Source organism: Tachyglossus aculeatus, chromosome X2, assembly GCF_015852505.1.
Source record: "Tachyglossus aculeatus isolate mTacAcu1 chromosome X2, mTacAcu1.pri, whole genome shotgun sequence".
NCBI lineage: Eukaryota > Metazoa > Chordata > Mammalia > Monotremata > Tachyglossidae > Tachyglossus > Tachyglossus aculeatus.
This window is the reverse complement of record NC_052100.1, coordinates 10,515,598-10,535,027: the sequence shown is the minus strand read 5'-3', so window position 1 is coordinate 10,535,027 and position 19,430 is coordinate 10,515,598. Positions and strand designations below refer to the sequence as shown.

Below are 19,430 nucleotides of genomic sequence, written 5' to 3'. Positions count from 1 at the left end.
CAACTTGTAGTTCCCAAGCGCTTAGTACAGTGCTCTGCACGCAGTAAGCGCTCAGTAAATGCAATTGAATATTCAAGCCCTCACTAAATCCCATCCATTCTACCTTCACAACATTGCCAAAATCTGCCCCTTCCTCTCCGTCCAAACTGCTACATTAATGCAAGCACTCATTCTATCCCGCCTTGATTATCTCAGCCTCCTTGCTGACCTCCCTGCCTCCTGTCTCTCCCCGATCCAGTCCATACTCCATTCTGCTTCCCGAATCATTTTCCTTCAAAAACGTTCAGACCATGTTTCCCCACTCAAGAAACTCCAGTGGCTGTCCCTCCACCTCCGCATCAAAAACTCACCATTGGCTTTAAAGCACTTGATCACCTTGCCCCCTTCTACCTCACCTCGCTACCCTCCTACAACCCAGCCCGCAAACTTCATTCCTCTAACGCTAACCCCCTCACCGTGCCTACATCTCGTCTATCTTGCCGCCGACTCCTCACCCATGTCCTGCCTCTGGCCCGGAACAGCCTCCTTCCTCAAATCCGACAGTTATTCACCCCGTCATCAAAGCCTTATTGAAGGCACATATAATAATTAGCAATCATTCATGAGCTAATAATAATTAACTTGTTAAGCACTGTGTGCCCAGCCCTGTTCTACGTACTGGGGTAGATACAAGATAATCGGGTTGGACATCTCCTCCAGGAGGCCTTCCCTGAGTAAGCCCCCCTCTTCCTCTTCTCCCACTCCCTTCCACATCACCCTTACTCCCTGTTCTTCCCCACTCCCAGCCCCATAACACTTATGTGCATGTCTGTAATTTTATTTTATTTTAATGTCTCCTTTTCCTCCAGACCATAAGTTTGTTGTGGGCAGGGAATGTGTTTGTTGTTGTTGTAATAAATAATAATAACGTTGGTATTTGTTAAGCATTTACTATGTGCCAAGCACTGTTCTAAGCACTGGGAAGGTTACAAGGTGATCAGGTTGTCCCATGAGGGGCTCACACAGTTTTAATCCCCATTTTACAGATGAGGTAACTGAGGCACAGAGAAGTGAAGTAACTTGCCCAAAGTTGTACTCTCCCAAGCGCTCTGCACACCATAAGCGCTCAAAAAATACAATTGAATGAATAAATGGAGGCCAGAAAAACCAGAAGGCAGATAATCACCTAGCTTATGTTGAAGACTTGGCCCAGAGTGCTGGCTGGTTGAAAAGAAAGGGCCAAATCAGGTAGTAACAATCAATAATAATAGTAATATGGTGGTATTTGTTAACCACAAGTTGAAAGATTGTGGAGGAACACCTGACTGGGTTAAAAGTAGAGAAGGGTCAAGGCAGGCAGATCTTCTGGTCATGGCAACCCTGGGAACACCCTCATTTCCTCTCCGTCCCCCAACCTCCCTTTGCAGGATGGGGCTCTAAATGATCACTCAGCCACCCCTCTCTGCAGAGAAAGGGGGGAGAGTGGAGCCGTCGACTGCAACTGCCCCCACCCCCTCCATCCACCCCGCCCCTACAGAAAGGCTGCAGGCCAGAGAAGGGAGGGGAGGGGAGGGACAGCACGTCCAGGATCAGACCTGCCTCCCCAGGGGATGGGTCCCTTTCTCAATCCTGCACTTTACCCAGCGGTCCAGATGGAAGGAAGGCTTCCAAAAGGAGAAAATACCCCAGGTCAGACCTGGAGTTTGGGAAGAAGAAGGCAGGGAGAAGAATCAAACCACAAAACCAGACACACATACAAACTGGTGTCACAAGAAGTTGGTTTTTAGTTTAAAAAAAAAATACATAAAATGAGAACAATCTCATTTGGAGAAAAGGTGCAAGCAGCCGCTGTAACACAAATCCACGGCAGTTTTACCATAGGAAACATTACGGCACATTTACAAATGTACAAATCGAGGATTCAAAAGACAGGAAGGCTAAAAACCAGTCGGCACTGTTACCTAAGGAAAGGAAAATCCAACCCAAACAAGCAGAGGCTGAAACTTTATTGTGCAAGAACAAAATTAAATTAAAATTTTAAAAGTTAAATACAATTTTAAAATCCCAAGCCCAGCTCCCCAAGTCCATCACAGGGGCTGTGGAGCTGAACTTGGAACCCTGGTTCTAAGCAGGGAGGAGGAAGACTCAGCCACCACCTCTCACCCTCCCTCGGCCCAGAACAGCAAAAACATTTCTCCAAAGCAACTGTATTTAAAAAAAAATAAAAATAAAAAAATAAAAAATAAAAAAGCCACTTTCAACAGCTTCCAGAGACCTGCTCAAGTTCTTAACCAGGTAAAATTAAAAAATAAAACAAAAAGGCAGAGTTTGGAATGCATGTGATGGGTGGGTTGTGGGCGTTACACTGGACGCGAAAGGGAGTCGAGCTGGACGAGAGGTCTCTGGATCCCAGAGCCCTAGGTTATCGGATCCCGACACGAAGCTCTGAGAGCAAAAGGAGAGATGCCGCTAGAAGCTGCTGGGCGAAAGGAGCCAAATGAGAGGCCGGGAAGGGAGTTCAGTAAAATTGAAGTTGACGATGACCATGCTAATGAATTCCAATGGGTCCCCCGAATTCTGAGACACTCCCGCCACTCTGTGGGCAACCCAAGTTGCTTCCCAATGGCCAGGGAAAGGCTCCCCACTGCCCCAGTTGGCCTCCTAGCAGCAACTGGTTCCAAAGCATCTCCTTGTTCCTTTGACTATTGGACGAGCCCCAACTCCTCGTCCCTTTGATTCTCAAAGCGGAATATAACAGGTGCCCTCTCCCCTCCAGGCTGGAAAGAGAAGCTGGTCCCACTTCTCTCGGAATTTTCCCCTCAGCTCTTTGATGGGAGTTCAGGGAGTCACAGGCATGTCTTTCAGCTGAGTCTCAGAATTCATGGGAAGTTCATGGGAAGAAGAGGAAAATCCCAGACCAAATGTCCCAGAGATGGGCTTGATGGAAGGACAAAACCCATCTAAGATCAGCTGGTTCCTGCTGCCCTCTCCATTCCAGGGCATGGAGGGGGGAAAAAAAAGATGGGTGCTTCTATCAACTCAGCCACTTTGTACCACCTTCTGTCTTCATGTTAACATGCAAACTTCAGACCCTCAGCATTTAAACCAGAACTCAAACATCAAAAAGAGAAAAAGTGTGTGTGGTGGGGGGAGATTCCCACCCACCAAGGGTGGGGAAACAGAAGACAGACTTAGAAGAAACAACCCCAAACCCTAGATAGTTGCCTATAAAAGGGCTTGGAGAGGGAGGCTAAATTTTGTCATATTATGCTCAGTTATCTTACTGCTTATCCACTGACAGCATCAACTCAGCTAAGAAGCAAAACATTTAGCTCTCACAGTTAAGACGCTAGAACAGACTCAGCGCCCATCAACCACTGCCCTCCCCACCCCTTTGGGTCAGCTATTTCGGCTCACCCCTTCCCTCCCTTTGTATAGGAGGAGACGGTTGAGGAAACGCCTTAGCCGCGTCGCCAGATACGGCCGTACAACCAGCTGAGAGAAATTTCACCAGGAGCTGTGGCTTCTCCAAAGCACGGTTCTCTACAGCACTGGCCAAGCTTGGCAGGACCCGGGGCCAAGAAATTAGATTCCCCTTTGGTGACCGGCTCCCGGAAGTGGATCCAGAGAGTTTGAGGTGTTCTAGGGCTCCTATCCACACGTTGGCGACCCCAGTAGCCCTGCCCCTGCCCCATTGCATTATCCCAACAAATGCACAGTATCTACTGCAGAAGCTTTTGAAAGCTAGATGAAACGTTACACCGAAAGTCATTATGGGCTACTCACAGGATTTGCTACTCTAATTGTCACCATGCAGTCAGAAAATGGTGAGGGGGGAGAGGCGGTTGGGGGGAGGAGGAGGGGAGAAAGCAGGGGGAGGAGGGCAGCAGTATCACCCTGCCCGGGGGGCGCGGTTGCCCTCCCTTGCTTCCCCACAGCAATGCTCCGCCACAGCTGGAGCTTTAGAATATTGGCCCATTCCTCCCCCCCGCCCCCCTCCCCCATGCTTTTAGGTTTATAATTTTCTTTACACCTACCCTGTGTGTATGTCAGCATTTGCTTTTGTGGTGTCTGAGGGAAAGACCCCCTGCCTACCATTGCCCAATTGCTTCCCTTCCTCCTCCAAAATAATAAGGTTGCAGCACCTCCTCCTCCCCCATGTGGCCAGCATCACTTTGGCTGCCAGGATAACCCAAAAATTGAGTTCCTTTTTGGGTTTTTTCTCTCTCTTTTTTTTTTGGGGGGGGGGGGGGCGGAGGGCCTAGAAGTCCCCCGTTTAGAAAATCATCATGGAGGGTCCCCCAGTCCACAGAAATGTCAGTAAAGCCGGGAAGGCATTTGTTTTTGAGTCCCACTTCATTCTCCCTAACCCCCCATTAACAGGGCACTACAACACCTGGAGGCAGATGTGCTCTCAAGTTTCCCCTCCCAAGGCAGACAGGAACCTGGGAGAGAGCAGTGGGGAGAGAAGAGGAGAGGGGAATTGGGAGAAACAAAGAACAAGAAGAAAGGAAGAGAGAGGACAACTATCAGGCCTGTTCTACATTCCCCCTCGGGTCTCAGATTATCCTCCACCCTCTCCTCTCCTGTAGAACAATGGAGGCCAATCTAATTGAAAGTCCCCAGGGGCACAGATAATAATAATAATAATAATAATAATAATGGCATTTATTAAGCGCTTACTATGTGCAAAGCACTGTTCTAAGCACTGAGGAGGTTACCAGGTGATCAGGTTGCCCCACGGGGTTGGGGGGGGGGGGCTCACAGTCTTAATCCCTATTTTACAGATGAGGTAACTGAGGCCCAGAGAAGTTAAGTGACCTGCCCAAAGTCACACAACTGACAATTGGCGGAGCCGGGAATTGAACCCATGACCTCTGGCTCCCAAGCCCGGGCTCTTTCCACTGAGCCACGCTGCAAGAACTGGGGGGCGAAAGCGGCTGCTAACCCAGGTCTCAATAACAGGAGGTGTACTGGGTAAGAGGGGAGGGGCTGGGAACAGAAGGAGGAGAACCACCAAACCCAGTAGGGGCAACAGGGCCTCCCCAAACCACAGCTTTAGAAGTCTGGCTTTAGGGATGGGGCACTAAGTGTAGCCAACCTGCTGCCAGCAGGCAGAGCTGACACACTAACCCCATACTCACCTAGTACGGTCTCCCCGCTTTAACTAGACCCCATAGAACGCAGCTAATCTGTCCTTCAGCAGAGGTGGGAACTGCTCGGAGAACTGCTGCCAGTTCTCTTGTCCCACTTGGTCTTTGAAGCCATGGAGTATCTGAAGGGGTAGACGAGCAGATGTGACCGGCCATGAGTTGGTGCTTCAGTAGCCCCCCTCCCAGAACGAGATTAGTGGCCGTTTTCCCCCCACAATCCTCAGGATACTCTGGCCTCTCAAGACACCTACCCCCCTAGAAAATTTTCCAGGCAATTGCAAGCCATGGGGAATTACCTTATAAAACATGTCACGCAGGTCATCCTTAGGATTCACCCAGGAAGCTACCGCATCACAGAAGAAAATGAAGTCCTGAAACACAGAATCCCCCCGACAGCCCCCAACAGACTCGTGAGCAGCTGTCCAACTGGCGCAGGGCTTAACCCCCAGGACTAAACCCACTCAAGCTAGAATCAGGCCACCCATGTTACTTACAAAGTACTCTCCTCAATGGAGGCTCCCCCCACCCCCCACTGGACAAAGGGAATGAATACTTGACAGGCAGCCCTTCTGCCCCTGCAATTACCTGCACAACGCCCCCAGGGTTCACCCCAATCATCATGCAGATGCCCCGGAAGGCGGAGTCCTTCTCCTCATTGTCCCGGATGTTCCTGAGGGACGTACACCTGCAGGGAGCACAGAGGCCCGGAGGCTCAATCGGTGGTGGTGGCGGGGCAGGGGAGGATGTTGCTTCGAAGAGAACCAGGCCTCAAGGAGGGGAAGTCGAGAACCAAAACACACCCACCAGGGCCGGATGAACTGCTGGAGCATGGGGGCGACTTCCTGCGGGCACACGCAGCCCAGGCGTCCGATGGTGATGGCTGTAAGGGCAGATAGACCCGTCAGGCCACCCGAAAGCCCGAGCGGCCCCCGGGACCGGACGTGGGGGTAGGGGATGGGGGGGTGGGGGGGGCCCTCGGACCAGAGCACAGAGCCTCTTGCCCCCCCCACCCCGCTCCAGGAGAGTCCTCGCTAAGGGGAGCAGATCCCAGCTGGGCTGCATACGGCCCCAGGCCCCAGTGGGGGCTCACAGACTCCGGTACCTGTTTCGGGAGCTGGTCCGTCCGTCCCCGGGGCCTGGGCCGGAGTGGGTTCTCACCGAGAGACCCTCGGGCAACTAACAGCCTCCACGCCCCCTGAGGCCGTGTTACCCAGGGACCAAGCCTGGGTTACCAGCCTGATTGGGGCGGGGGGAAGGGGGCAGCCAGAGCTGCCCACCTGTATTCTCTAGGAGCGTCTTGGGGGTATTGGGTCGGTTGATGATCTCCACCAAGTTGTTGAGAACCATCTGCACATAAGGCTGCATCTCTGCTCCTGCAGAGGGTGGAGAGGCCCGTTAACAGCATCACGCCCGGCCCCACCTCGCCCCAGCCAGGCCACCCCGGGCTGCTCGGGAGACCCCAAAGTCCCAAACGCTTGCTTACCCATCTGCATGCAGATCTCCCCAATGGCCCAGGTGGCATTGTTGCACACAGAGATGAATTCTGGGTTTAGGTTGGTGCCCAGAATTGGCATGAATTCAGCTGAGGAAGCAGAGGGATGGAGGAGTGAGAAGAGGAGATGCTCTGGGAGTGGGGAAGTGGGGGGGGGGGGGGGGGGGGGGGGAAACACAGGGGGGAAAAAGGACAAAGAGGCCCAGACAAGCAGCTCAGCTAGCAATCAACTCCTCAGAAGAACAAGACAGGGGGTGGAAGAGGCAGTATTCGGAAAAAAACCCTGAGAGGTCACTGTCCTTCCCAAAGAAGCCTCTTGCAAAACATTTGACCCTCTACCCTCAGAGCCTTCAAGTGGCCCTTGTTTGTCATTTAAGGAGGGAGAGCAGGAGGGTGTGGCCAACTGCCTGTGAAGCCAGGGTCGCCAAGCCTCCGGAGCCCACGGTACAAGTACTGTCAAGGTCTCAGGACAGCCCCCACCAGGGGCAGGGAGGGGATGGAAGGAATGGGTCCCGAGCACCTACCGATACAAGGCTTAACGTGCATAAAGCAGGCTTTGGTGAGGTCTCCCAGGAGGGCAAAGGAGCTCTGCCGAACCTCTGGCATGGTGTCCTGTGGAGGATGGGAGACGGTAGAGGGTCTGAGGCCGTAAAGGGGAGGATGGAGGGGTCGGGGGGGGGGGAGAGAGAAAGACTGCACGAACCTGCATACACTGGAAGAGCAAGGTCATGATGTTGCTGCGGGCAACCAGCTGCTCCACATGACAGCCCAGTCCCTCGGCCAACCCACTCAACAAATCCAACGCCACGATCATGAAGTCCTTATCGGGAGCCTCATACTGGTCTGGGTGCTGGCTGTACATCTGGGAAGGGAAAACCCGGGGATGATTTCCGGAGGCCTGGCCCCGGAGACCCGGCCCGGACCTCAATCCTCGGAGAGACTCTTCGGGCACCTACCATGGCCTGGGCCAGGGTTTTCTGGACCAGGGTGACGCAGCGCTGATAGACAGGCTCGCAGTAGGGTAGGAAGCCACTCTGGAGGGCCGTGGCCACAGACGACAGACACTGGAGGGGCGGGAAGGAAAAAGGACCGTGGGATACCCTGCCGGCAGGGTAAAGCCAGCTAGCTGAAGCCCACAGCCTATCCTATCCCCAAGGGAATGGGGACTCACCCCCGATTTCCCTCCCTGGACCCCGGGAATCGCCCGTCTACGGTGCCCATAGGCAGAGGGATGGCCAAAAGAGCCCACAGAAGCCAACCCAGGACCGTGAGGACAGTGGGTAAGGAGTCCTAAGGGAGACAGAAGAGAACCTCCCCTTCCTTCCTCGACTGACCTCCAGCAGCGGAAAGAGATCTTTGTCCTCATCCTTGAGCTCATTCCACTTCTGGATCAGGGGGGGCATCAGCTTCTGGATATATTCCTGGGGTGGCAGGAGAATCAGGGAGGGGCAACAACGGGGAAGCAGGTCAGCAGTGGGTTCCGGCCACCCAGGGCTCAACCCCCATTCCAAACGAGGTGGCGGGCGCCAGCCTCCTTACCAGCTGATTGAGATGGTGCCCGACGGAATCAGCCAGTGTGCCGATGGCATCATACAGGATCAGTAAATTCTTATGCTGGTACTTGCCGAAGGCAAACACGAGGGTGTCCAGGATGAAGCTCAGGTACGGGACCAGCTCTGTGCAGGCCTCCTCCTCCAACGTGGCAAACGCACTACAGGAGGGAGTGCAAAAAGAGGGGAAGAGGTAAGGCAGGGTCTCCTCCAAGAGGCCTTCCCCAACTAAGCCCTCATCTGCCCTGCTCCCTCTCCCTTTTGCATCACCCGTACCCTTGGATCTGTCCCCTTCAAGCACTTGATGTTCACCCCACCCTCGGTCCTTCAGCCCTCACATACAGACGGGTAATTTCTTTTAACTGTCGGTCCCCCCGCCTAGACCGTAAGCTCCTCGAGATCAGGAAACATGCCTACCAACTCTGTTGTAGCACCCAGTACAGCTCTGTGCACACAGTAAGCACTCGATCGATACCACCGATCAACCTGCAAGCCTGCCCAGAATGCCATACAGACCAGAAGGAAGCAGGGGAAAACAAGGAAAGGAAGAGGAGCGGGCGGGGATCGGATCTACCAACTCTTCCGTCCTCTCCAGAGTGCTTAGTAAGGGACTCTGCACATTGTAAACACCACTGATCGAGAAATCGACACCTCTGTCCTACGGCACTTCAGCTGAGCTAGACGGCAGCCATGACTACTCGGGGCCGGTCAACTGAGCATGCTTGGGACCAGAATCGAATGACTCCTGAAGAGACCGGCCCAATACCTCGCTTCCACTTGCTCACCACGGCCAGGAGAACCAGGCAGGGCCCCTCCACACGGAACTGCCTTCGCCTAAGTCCCTGTCCTGTCTCCGCTCCCCCAGAGCATTACCTGCAGGCTGCCTCTTGCACCCGCTTGTTGCCATCCAGGATGCGCTTCAGCAGTTCCGTCATCAAGGGTTTGAGGTGCATGTCAGGCGGCTGACTCACCACCCAGTGCGCGTAGCGGCTCAGGGTCCAGCAGGCGATGGAGCGCACCAAGGCCTTCTTGTCTGACAGGCACTGGATCAGGTGGGGGATGAGTTCCGGCAAGTAAGGGACCATGCCCTGCATGCACCCTGGCAGGAAATTGGGGAAGAGACAGGAAAGGGTCAATCCTATTTACTGAGGGCTTACTGTGTGCACAGCATTGTACTAAGCGCTTGGGAGAGAGCGATATAACAGACCCATTCCCTGCCCACAATGAGCTTACTGTTTAGAGGGAGCAGCTACATTCTTTGATTCGTTCAATTCATTCAAATGTATTTCTGAGTGCAGAGCACTCTACTAATGTGTTTGGGAAAGAATATAATAATATAACAGACACATTCCCTGCCCACGACAAGCTCACAGTCTAGGGGGACCCTGGTCTGGTGGCAAGAACCCGGGCTTGGGAGTCAGAGGACGTGGGTTCTAATTCTGGCTCCGCCACTTGTCTGCTGCGTGACCTTAGGCAAGTCACTTCACTTCTCCGTGCCTCGGTTCCCTCATCTGTAAAATGGGGATTAAGACTGTGAGCCCCACGTGGGGCAACCTGATTACCTTGTACTACCCCAGCGCTTAGAACGGTGCTCGGCACATAGTAAGCACTTAACAAATACTATAATAATAATTGAGAGCATCCAGCCGCATTCATTCATTCAATCGTATTTCTTGAGCACTGTACTAAGCATTTGGGAGAGTGCAATACAACAATAAATGGACACATTCCCTGCCTACAACGAGCTTAATGTAGAAGCGCCCCTGGGGACCTCCCTTGGTTGCCCAAGCCCCTCCAGTACTCACCCTCGGCAATTGCTCCGAGCACAAGAATCCCGGACTCCTTGATGACCCATTCGGGGTGGAAGAGTAACCCCTTGAGCAGAAGCAGCAGGTGGGGCAGCAGCTCTTCCTGAAACACGTTGGCCAGGACATCCAGTGCGGCAGCTGAGCACTTCCCTGCGCGGAGGGAGAAAGAGCCAAAAGGCCGAGAGGAGTCATCACCTGACGGAGAGACAGACCCATCCCCTTCGCCCTCTCCGGCAGCATCCCCCACCCCCACGCACTCAGGTTCCAGTCCGAGAGGGTGTCGTCATCGTCGTCGTCTTCCTCGACATCCTCGGGGTCCTCGGGACGTTCCTCCTCGTGCTGCAGCGTCACTGTGCGGGACTTGTGGAACCGCGGCTTGATGTCCTGCTCGCTGTCGGGTACGGCTTCATCCTCCTCCACGTCACCCTGCGCGTGGAAACCGGGTCACCCTCGGGGCCCTCACTCTAGGCAGGCAGATCGAAAGCCCTGTGACACCCCCAACCCCGGCCCGGTCGAGCTGTACCTTGAGCAAGATGATGTCGACTTCCGAATATTTCATCCCTTTCACCAAGATGGGAATCAACCTGGCCGGGGGGTGGGAAAAGGGAAGGAGCCTGAGCCCCAGGTCGGGCTCATGTCGAGAGGATGGGCGGGGAAGGGCAGAATGGCTGCGGGCACACCCGCGACCCCAAGAAAAGGCCCACTGAGGCCGCGGCGGCTGGTTGGGTCTCGCTGCTAGCTGACCAACAGTTTGTGACAAAGTGACACACCCCAGAGCAACTGAGGAGAAGGTGGCGGTGGCAGCAATGGCTGCGGCTATCTGAGGTGCCCGGGGAGGAGGACCCGCAGGCCCTTCTAGCTTGGAGGGGGAACCGGGGTCCTGGGAGCCCAGGACTCACTGCATCAGATGTGACGACAGGACCTCCTTGCATATGGGTTGCTCTGCCAGCGTTAACCAAAACTCACAGGCCTCCAGGGCCACGTTCTCATCATTGTCTTGAGTCCTCTGCAGCATGTACTAAGGGAACAGAGCAGGGAGTTTAGCAGACACTCAGAGGCGGAGAGACCGGCAGGGAGGAACGAAAAGCCGGCCCTGATGCCCTGCTGGACTGCTCAAAGCGCTGCCACCCGCCCCCACACACTGGCACCCAGGGGGATGCGGGTGAAAGACCAGCTCACCTGGATGATACTGTGCATGTGTGGGATCAGCCGGTCAATCCGCACCTCCAGCAGCATGACCAGTGCCCGGCACACATTTTTCCGCACTTCGGGGTCCTCGTCCACCGCCAAGGCAAAGAGATGCTGCACTTGGGAACGGGGGGCGGGGAGCGACGGGGGAGAGAAGACACAGGTGAGGCCCGGAGCTCACAGAGGTGAAGCAGGGACAGGCCCAGAGCCGCTTAGCCAGGGGTAGCACCTGGGGAGGTCCCCTGGGAGGTGATCCTTCATCACTTCCAGGAGCAGTGGCCCTGGAGGACCCCACGCCAAGGCCACCCAGGAGGGACCCAAGTCCAGGGCGTGGCCTGGTCATCCCTCCATCCCCCCCGCCGCAGCTGGGCCAGGCCCTCTTTACCCACCTCAATGAAGGTGTCAATGTTGTCCATTAGAGCCTGAGCCCGGTCCATGATGAACTGGTTCACACAAGCAATGGCATGGGACCTAGGGGTGGGACGGAGGGACCCGCCCAGGTCATTCCCTGTCCCCCTCACCTGCCGAGAGCTGCCACTTAAGGAAGGGCAGCCAAGAGCAATAGGGGGGAGATACCAAGGTGTGAGGGGCAGAGAAGGCGAGAGCCTGGCCCCTTTGTCTCATCTCCTCCTGGACCCGAGGCCGTTACTTCCTTTAGGCTCCATCCACCGCCTCTAAGGCAAGAAGCCCCTCTGCCCTCCATCTCCCTCTTGAACTTCACGGCTTCCAGGGAGACTTCCGAAGACCCCCACGGCTTCACTCCTCTCCTCCCCCGCCGCCCACCTCAGAAAAGCCTGGCTGGTGCTCCCTATCATCCCCGCTCCCCTCCCTGCATCTCCAGGAGGCAGTAGAGTGTTAGGAGACCAGACTGGGTAGTGCTTGGAGAAAGGCGCAGGGACTCGTGAGTCTCTGGTCAAGAAGCCACCATCTTGGAGCACGGGTAGGAGGAGCGGGAGGGACAGACCGCTCTACACACCGAATCTTGGGGCTACAATGCTTGAAGAATTGCAGAAACTTGGGGATCATGACGTTCAGAGGCCTGTTGAGCGCGTCGCTGTCCAGGAGCTCTGACGAGTCCTCACAGATTTTCTGCAAAGCCCCAAAGGCTCCCTGTGCAGAGAAGAGACGGAGACGTGGAGCCCGCGGAAGGCGTGCTGGCCCCGGGGAAGAGGGCAACCTGCAGCCCGGGGCGGCTTGCTGAGCCCTCCGGAAGACCAAGGTCCCTAGGACTCCCGCCCAAGCCACCCCCCGCCACCCACCCACCTCACAGGTGTTGTAGTCCTCCGAGTTAAGCAAGTTGCAGAGCTGGGGAAGCAGTTCCGGCCACATCTGTAGCTCCCCCTTGGAAGCAATAGTAGTGATGAGGATACCTGGGGAAGTGGAGAGAGACAACAGGAGTGGCTGTCACAAACCCTCCCAAGCCACTGATTCCAACCAGGTTCCCAGACAGCCCCGGAAGCCATGGATGCCCACCCCCACCCCCCAGAGGCCCAACCCCTCAAAGCCCTGTCACGCTGATGTCTTGGGACCTAACTCACTCGGCACCGGTCCAGCAAGGGAGAAATCTGAGCCCAGCTCAATGGTTGTTTAATTTCATTTTGGGACTTGGCTTTAAGAGTGGAGAAGGTCGAGGAAGGAAGATCTAGCCCAATGAGTTAATGGGATCTGTAGTTTCAACAGGCTCTGTGAGGCTTCTGCATGTGTTGGGCAACATTCCAGCTGCTGGGGGAGGGGGGGTGGCGGGGTGAATGTGTGTGTGGGTAAATGTACATACATGCACGCCCTCAAGTCAATCAATCATATTTATTGAGCGCTTACTGTGTGCAGAGCACTGTACTAAGCGCTTGGGAAGTACAAGTTGGCAACATATAGAGAAGGTCCCTACCCAACAGTGGGCTCACAGTCTAGAAGGGGGAGACAGAGAACAAAACAAAACATATTAACAAAATAAAATAAATAGAATAGATATGTACAAGTAAAATAGAGTAATAAATACGTACAAACATATATACATATATACAGGTGCCGTGGGGAAGGGAAGGAGGTAAGGCTGGGGGGATGGAGAGGGGGAGGAGGGGGAGAGGAAGGAGGGTGGGACCCAGGGGTGTTTGCCTTTACACTGTCTAGACCGGTTCTGGACTTTCCCAAGGGCTCCACTCCTACTTGGACCAGAGTGGCTTAGCAGATAGAGCACTGGGCTGGGTTCTAATCCTGGCTCTGCCATGTCTGCTGTGTGACCTTGGGCTAGCCACTTAATTTCTCTCTGCTTCAGTTCCCTCCTCTGTAAATAGGGATTAAGAGTGTGAGTTCCACGTGGGACAGGACTGGGTCCACCTGACTAATCTGTATCTACCCCAGCACTTAGAACAGTGCTTGGCCCATAGTAAGCGCTTAACGAGTACCATAGTTGTTATTATTGTTACCAGCCCAAGTGCAGCTGTGTGCTTGGAGTGCTTGAATTCCTAAGGAAATCCCAGTAGCCCAGATACCATAAACCCACCAGACACAGATGATATACCACAGCTGCAATACCACAGCCCTGCCCCATCCAAAATGGCTCAAAATTGGTGGGTTCTGGGGACCCCAGAGCGGTCCGGGCCTGCTCCACACCCGGCCCGAGGCTGTTCCCAATTCCGTCTGCCGCTCTACCGGCCCTGGCCTCCGCTTACCGATGGTGGCTCGGATGAGAGACGAGGAGTCGCCAATGTTGTTGAGGCACTCCTGCTTGATAAAATCAGCCACGGGCGGAGGGAAGCTCTGGTAATGAGCCTTCACGTTGTTCTTCAGGATCAGCCCACTGAGAGATCGGGTTGGCTCATCTGGGAAAAGATAACGGGCCACTAGAGAGCAAGGGAGGGAGGGGACCTCCACAACAGGTGTCACACTAGCTACACAGAACCCCTCATCGTGCACTTGACTTTTAAACTTAGGAGGTGACCTGGGTAGGACAGACCAAACTGGCAAGTTCCTCGCCTCCCAATGGCCCCCTTCCAGAGTTACCTACTGCAAAGGAAGTCAATCCCCTTTATATTCTCAGAAGGTGGGGAGGAGAGGTGAGGGAGGGACGGGTCGAAGAGCCTGGAGACTCAGTCCAAAGACTCCGAGCCTGTCACGGGGGCCTAGACTGCCTCACAGCCCCTCCGAGATGCTGTCGGCTCCACACGAGCAAGAGAGGCTCTCCCCCACCGCTGTAGTTGAGCCCCAGCCTCTGCTCCGGTTTGCTTCCTGCCCGTGGGAATGGCAGAGTTGCCCACCTGGCCTCGCCGGCCCCCATTCAGAGCAAGCCATAGAGAGCACCACATGCCCTACCCACAGGCGTGCTGGCCCCACCCGCTTCTTCTAAGGTTTCCTCTACAAGAAGGAGCACAACAAAACCCTACAGCCACCTGAGCATTGTTCCCCTGGGCCAGTTGGGCCAGCAAAGCAGAGCAGGGCAGAACGTCCTGCACCGCCACTGGCCACGGGACCAGGTACCGGCACGCCAAGAAACGAGGCATCCCGGGCTCCCAGTTCCTTACTCTGGGAAGTCAGTGATCTGACTTCCCAACTGCTCAAGGATTCAGGGGAGACAGGATCACTTGCTAAGGAGCCGCAGTCTCCATACATTAACCCCTCCGCAGCTGCAAGCAATAAACCGAGCCCTCAGGAGGGCAGGAAGCCAGACCTCCGGGGAGGTTACCTGGACACCTACTGACTACCCACCGGGATCCATCCCCTCTCCTTTTCCCCTTCAGGGTCCAGGATCGGGGGGAGTCAAAGAGACGAGGAGCTAAAACAGACCTTCAGTTTTCAGCCGTGTCAGGACGAAAATCAGGTAGTTATTGAAATCAGGAAACTGGTTTAGTTGCTTCAGTTTCTGCAAAAAGGGGGTTAAGGCCAAGCCAGGTGTCCCACCATGTAGAGGAAAGGGAGATGCTGTCGAAGGAAATCACCCAGGGGTCAGCCCCACACATGGAAGTCCCTGTCTTCCCTGCAGCTCTCAGAGGCAGGAAGCACTTACCTCATCAAAACCCTCTGGCTGGACCCAAACATCCCCCCACCCCCCCGCCCACAGACACACACACGGGGAAACTGAGGTAGGGGATACCCCACCTTGTTACCACCACCCAGCAACAGCATCAGGATCATTCCCAACCAGATCTAACTGCTAACAATTCTGTGAGCTGGGAATGGCTACCATGCTCGTTACAAGAGCTCTGTACAACCCTTTTCTAGCAGAATTACACCCCATGTAGAAGCAGAAACGCTTCACAGAGAATGGGAGGGAACTCGGCAGCAGTAACAGCCTGTGACCCAATGCCTAAATGAAAAACAGCATCTGTGCTCTAGAGACCATCTTCGTATCCCAAACTTCCAAACCCGACAATTCCTGCAGTCAGAGCCAAAGGAATGGACCCACCACAGGAGAAGCTAGTTCAGCAAAAGGATACATCCTGGACAATACGCTGGGTGGCCGTGTTTGGAGACTGGGAGTCCTTAAGCAGCTGGAGAACTTGTTTAAGTCCTTGCTCATCTGGCTGCCACTCCATTCTGGGGAGTTCAGACTATGAGAGAGAGGAGCTGTGGGTTACTGAAGGGAGAACGTGTGGAAGTGCATGGTAGGAAATCTCACGGGGCTGGGTGGACAAGGCCTATTTTTGGCCGCTGAATGGGCCAGGCCCCACCAAGCATGGCCTAGTAGAAAAAGCACAGGTCCTCTGAGTCCCAAGCCTGGAGTCTAATCTTGGCTCTGCCACCTACCTACTGTGTGACCTTGGGCAAGTCACTTAACTTCTCTGTGCCTCAGTTTCCTCATCGGTTAAAAAGGGGATTAAATCCTACTTAGACTGTGAACCTCATGTGGGACAGGACTGTGTCCAACCTGCACATAGTAAGCGTTTAAGATTATTAGAATTCATAAGAATCACAATGTCAACTGCCCTTCAGAATGAAGCAGGTGGGAAGCAATTGGAAATTATTCCCAAAGAAAGTGGTATAGCTCAAAAATAACAGCCAGTTTATAAGGGGATTGGATAAATGACCGAGAGGTCCACAAGGGGTTACTGGCATAATGGTTACAGCACAGGCCTGGGAGTCGGAAGGTCATGGGTTCTAATCCCAGCTCTGCCACTTGTCTGTTATGTGACCTTGGGCGAGTCACTTTACTTCTCTAGGCCTCAATTACCTCATCTGTAAAATGGGGAGAGAAACTGGGAGCCCCCCGTGGGACAGGGACTGCGTCCACCCCGATTTGCTTGCATCCACTCCAGCGCTTAGTACAGTGCCCGACACAAAGTGCTTAACAAATATCACAGTTACTATTAGTGGGAAAGTTGGGGATTTTTGATGTGCCCATCCCAAAACAAACATCTGAATCAATGTCACAGAGCTTATTTAAGTCCCACTGTCAGAGACAGAATGGTGGGGCTGAACAGACCACTGGCAGTGCTGCGACAAGCACTGCGGCCGCAGTTCTAACGGTGGGGTGGCCCGACTCACACTGGCCTTCTGATACTGAATGCAAAGCAGCGTGGCTCAGTGGAAAGAGCCCGGGCCTGGGAGTCAGAGGTCATGGGTTCTAATCCCGACTCTGCCACTTGTCTGCTGTGTGACTTTGGGCAAGTTAGTTAACTTCTCTGCGCCTCAGTTCCCTCATCTGTAAAATGGGGATGAACGTGAGCCCCACGTGGGACAACCTGATTACCTTGTATCTACCCCAGTGCTTAGAACAGTGCCTGACACACAGTAAGCACTTAGAACAGTGCTTTGCACATAGTAAGCACTTAATAAATGCCATTATTATGATTATTATTATTAAATATCAACATTATTATTATTATTTCCCTTGAAGTGAAGGCCCCGGCAAATATTTGGGAGCATCTCTCCCCCAGCCCTCAAACCCACTGTGCCACTGATAGGGTGGAATTGTCCAGCCCCCCAAAAAGCAGGGTGAGCCGGAATGGACAAGCAAAAATCACTGAATAGTTAGTTCATCATGGGTTCTAATCCCAGCGCTGCCACTTGTCTGCTGTGTGACCTTGGGTAAATCACTTCACTTTTCTGTGCCTCAGTTCCCCCATTTGTAAAATGGGGATTAAGATTATGAGCCCCTCAAGGGACAGGGGCTGTGTCCAACTGATTACCTTGTATCTACTCCAGTGCTTAGCACACAGTAAACGCTTAATACCATTATTATTATTACCCATTCCTGCCCCACCCCTACTCCCAAGTGCCCCAAGGAAAGTCGACCACGGGAAGAACGGGACCAGGCACATTCTTAGTGGAAAGAGCCCGGGCTTGGGAGGCAGGGGTGGCGGGTTCTAATCCGGCTCCGCCACTTGTCGTCCGTGTGACTTTGAGCGAGTCACTTCACTTCTCTGTGCCTCAGTTCCCTCATCCGTAAAACGGGGATTAAGACTGTGAGCCAACCTGATTACCCTGTACCTACCCCAGCGGTTAGAACAGTGCCTGGCACCTGGTTAGGGCTTAACAAATACCCTTATTATTATTGCCTCGCCAGGGTGCAGGCGTTGGAAAGGCCCCCTTCCCTCAATCGATCAATCGTATTTATTGAGCGCTTACTGTGCGCAGAGCACTGTACTAGGCGCTTGGGAAGTACAAATTGGCGATATATAGAGACAGTCCCTACCCAACAGTGGGCTCACAGTCTAGAAGGGGGAGACCGCATCCCGAGCGCCTGCCTGTACCGCCCGCTGCCCTCTTCCCTGCTACCTCTCCCGGTCTCCTGGCGATCCCGAACAATCCCGATCCCCAACAACCTCTTCCCCGGCCCACCGGCCTGCTCCCCACCTCCACCGGGGCCCGTTTTGTCCTCCCCACGGCTAAACCCCGTAACGCCCGGGTTGGGGCCTGCTTCCCTCGCCAGAATGACCGTTGTCTGTCCGTCTCTGTCGGCAGGCCGCAGCCTAATCCCCGACGCGGAGAACCTGCTTTGAGAAGGAAGACGGAAGGAAGGAAGGATGGATGGATGGATGGGGGCGGAGAGGAAAAGGCTCGAGAAGGCGGAGGAGAGGCCCAACTCCCCCGTTGGGCCCGGCGGCGGCTGTTCACGCAGCGAGTCCTCCCGAGGCGGACACCTACAGATACCCCCACGGGCGGGGAGGCGGAGAGAAAGACGCAAGAAAACGCAGCCTTACCTGAGCCGCTGCAGCTCCCGTCCCCGCCGTTCAAAATGTCCCTCCCAAGCCACTCGAGCCGCTTCCCGGAACCGCGTAAAAGGGAAGCGAGGGACGAACCGTAAGGGGCGGGGGCGCACGTGACGGTGGAGCCTCGCTGGGGGAGGAGGGAGGGAAGAGGAGGAGGAGGAGGAGGAGGAGGAGGAAGAGGGAGGGGGGAGGGAGATGGGGAATCAGTCAATCAATCGTATTTATTGAGCGCTTACTGTGTGCAGAGCACTGGACTAAGCGCTTGGGAAGTCCAAGTTGGCAACCTATAGAGACAGTCCCTACCCAACAGTGGGCTCACAGTCTAAAAGAGAAGCAGCGTGGCTCAGTGGAAAGAGCCCGGGCTCTGGCGTCAGAGGTCATGAGTTCGAATCCCGGCTCCACCACAAGTCTGCTGGGTGACCTTGGGCAAGTCCTTTTAGACTGTGAGCCCACTGTTGGGTAGGGACTGTCTCTATGTGTTGCCAATTTGTACTTCCCAAGCGCTTAGTACAGTGCTCTGCACATAGTAAGCGCTCAATAAATACGATTGATGATGATGATGATGAAGTCACTTCACTTCTCTGGGCCTCAGTTACCTCATCTGTAAAAATGGGGGTGAAGACTGTGAGCCCCACGTGGGACTACTTGATCCCATTGTATCCCCCCCCAGCGCTTAGAACAGTGCTTTGCACATAGTAAGCGCTTAACAAATGCCGTTATTATTATTATTAAAAGAACTGTCTGCTTCGTGACACTCCTTCGGGCTCTCCGCTCGCTCCTGTATCCCCGCCTGAACCTGTCAATCTTTTTTTTTAATGGTATTTGCTCAGCGCTTACTACTACTACTAATAATAATAAACAATGACATTTATTAAGTGCTTACTATGTGCCAAGCACTGTTCCAAGCGCTGGGGAGGTCACAAGGTGATCAGGTTGTCCCACGGGGGGCTCACAGTCTTAATCCCCATTTTAATCAGTCCATCAATCAATCGTATTTATTGAGCGCTTACTGTGTGCAGAGCACTGTGCTAAGCGCTTGGGAAGCCCAAGTTGGCAACGTATAGAGACGGTCCCTACCCAACAGCCGGCTCACAGTCTAGAAGGGGGAGACAGAG

The 19,430-nt window shown here is 54.2% G+C and overlaps 1 protein-coding gene across 2 annotated transcripts; it reads right to left on the bottom strand.

The window, feature by feature from the left end:
- Positions 1-1,740: 1,740 nt before the first annotated feature.
- On the bottom strand, positions 1,741-18,378 carry TNPO2 (transportin 2). 2 transcript variants are annotated; one of them, XM_038770808.1, is made up of 25 exons: positions 18,307-18,378; positions 15,601-15,714; positions 14,951-15,026; positions 13,840-13,989; positions 12,434-12,540; positions 12,147-12,280; positions 11,560-11,641; positions 11,162-11,284; positions 10,882-11,000; positions 10,506-10,566; positions 10,240-10,408; positions 9,980-10,132; positions 9,048-9,273; positions 8,164-8,335; positions 7,959-8,045; positions 7,581-7,688; positions 7,328-7,486; positions 7,149-7,236; positions 6,616-6,714; positions 6,410-6,505; positions 5,937-6,012; positions 5,718-5,817; positions 5,429-5,503; positions 5,124-5,254; positions 1,741-4,424 (listed from the first exon to the last, which is right to left on the bottom strand). In XM_038770808.1, exons 2-24 carry the CDS (start codon positions 15,697-15,699, stop codon positions 5,147-5,149), a joined length of 2,667 nt encoding a protein of 888 aa, XP_038626736.1. In that variant the 5' UTR covers positions 15,700-15,714; positions 18,307-18,378; the 3' UTR covers positions 1,741-4,424; positions 5,124-5,146. The 2 variants fall into 2 exon arrangements, with proteins under 2 accessions (XP_038626736.1, XP_038626737.1); XM_038770809.1 differs by lacking the exon at positions 18,307-18,378 and adding an exon at positions 17,960-18,194.
- Between the last annotated feature and the right edge of the window lie 1,052 nt (positions 18,379-19,430).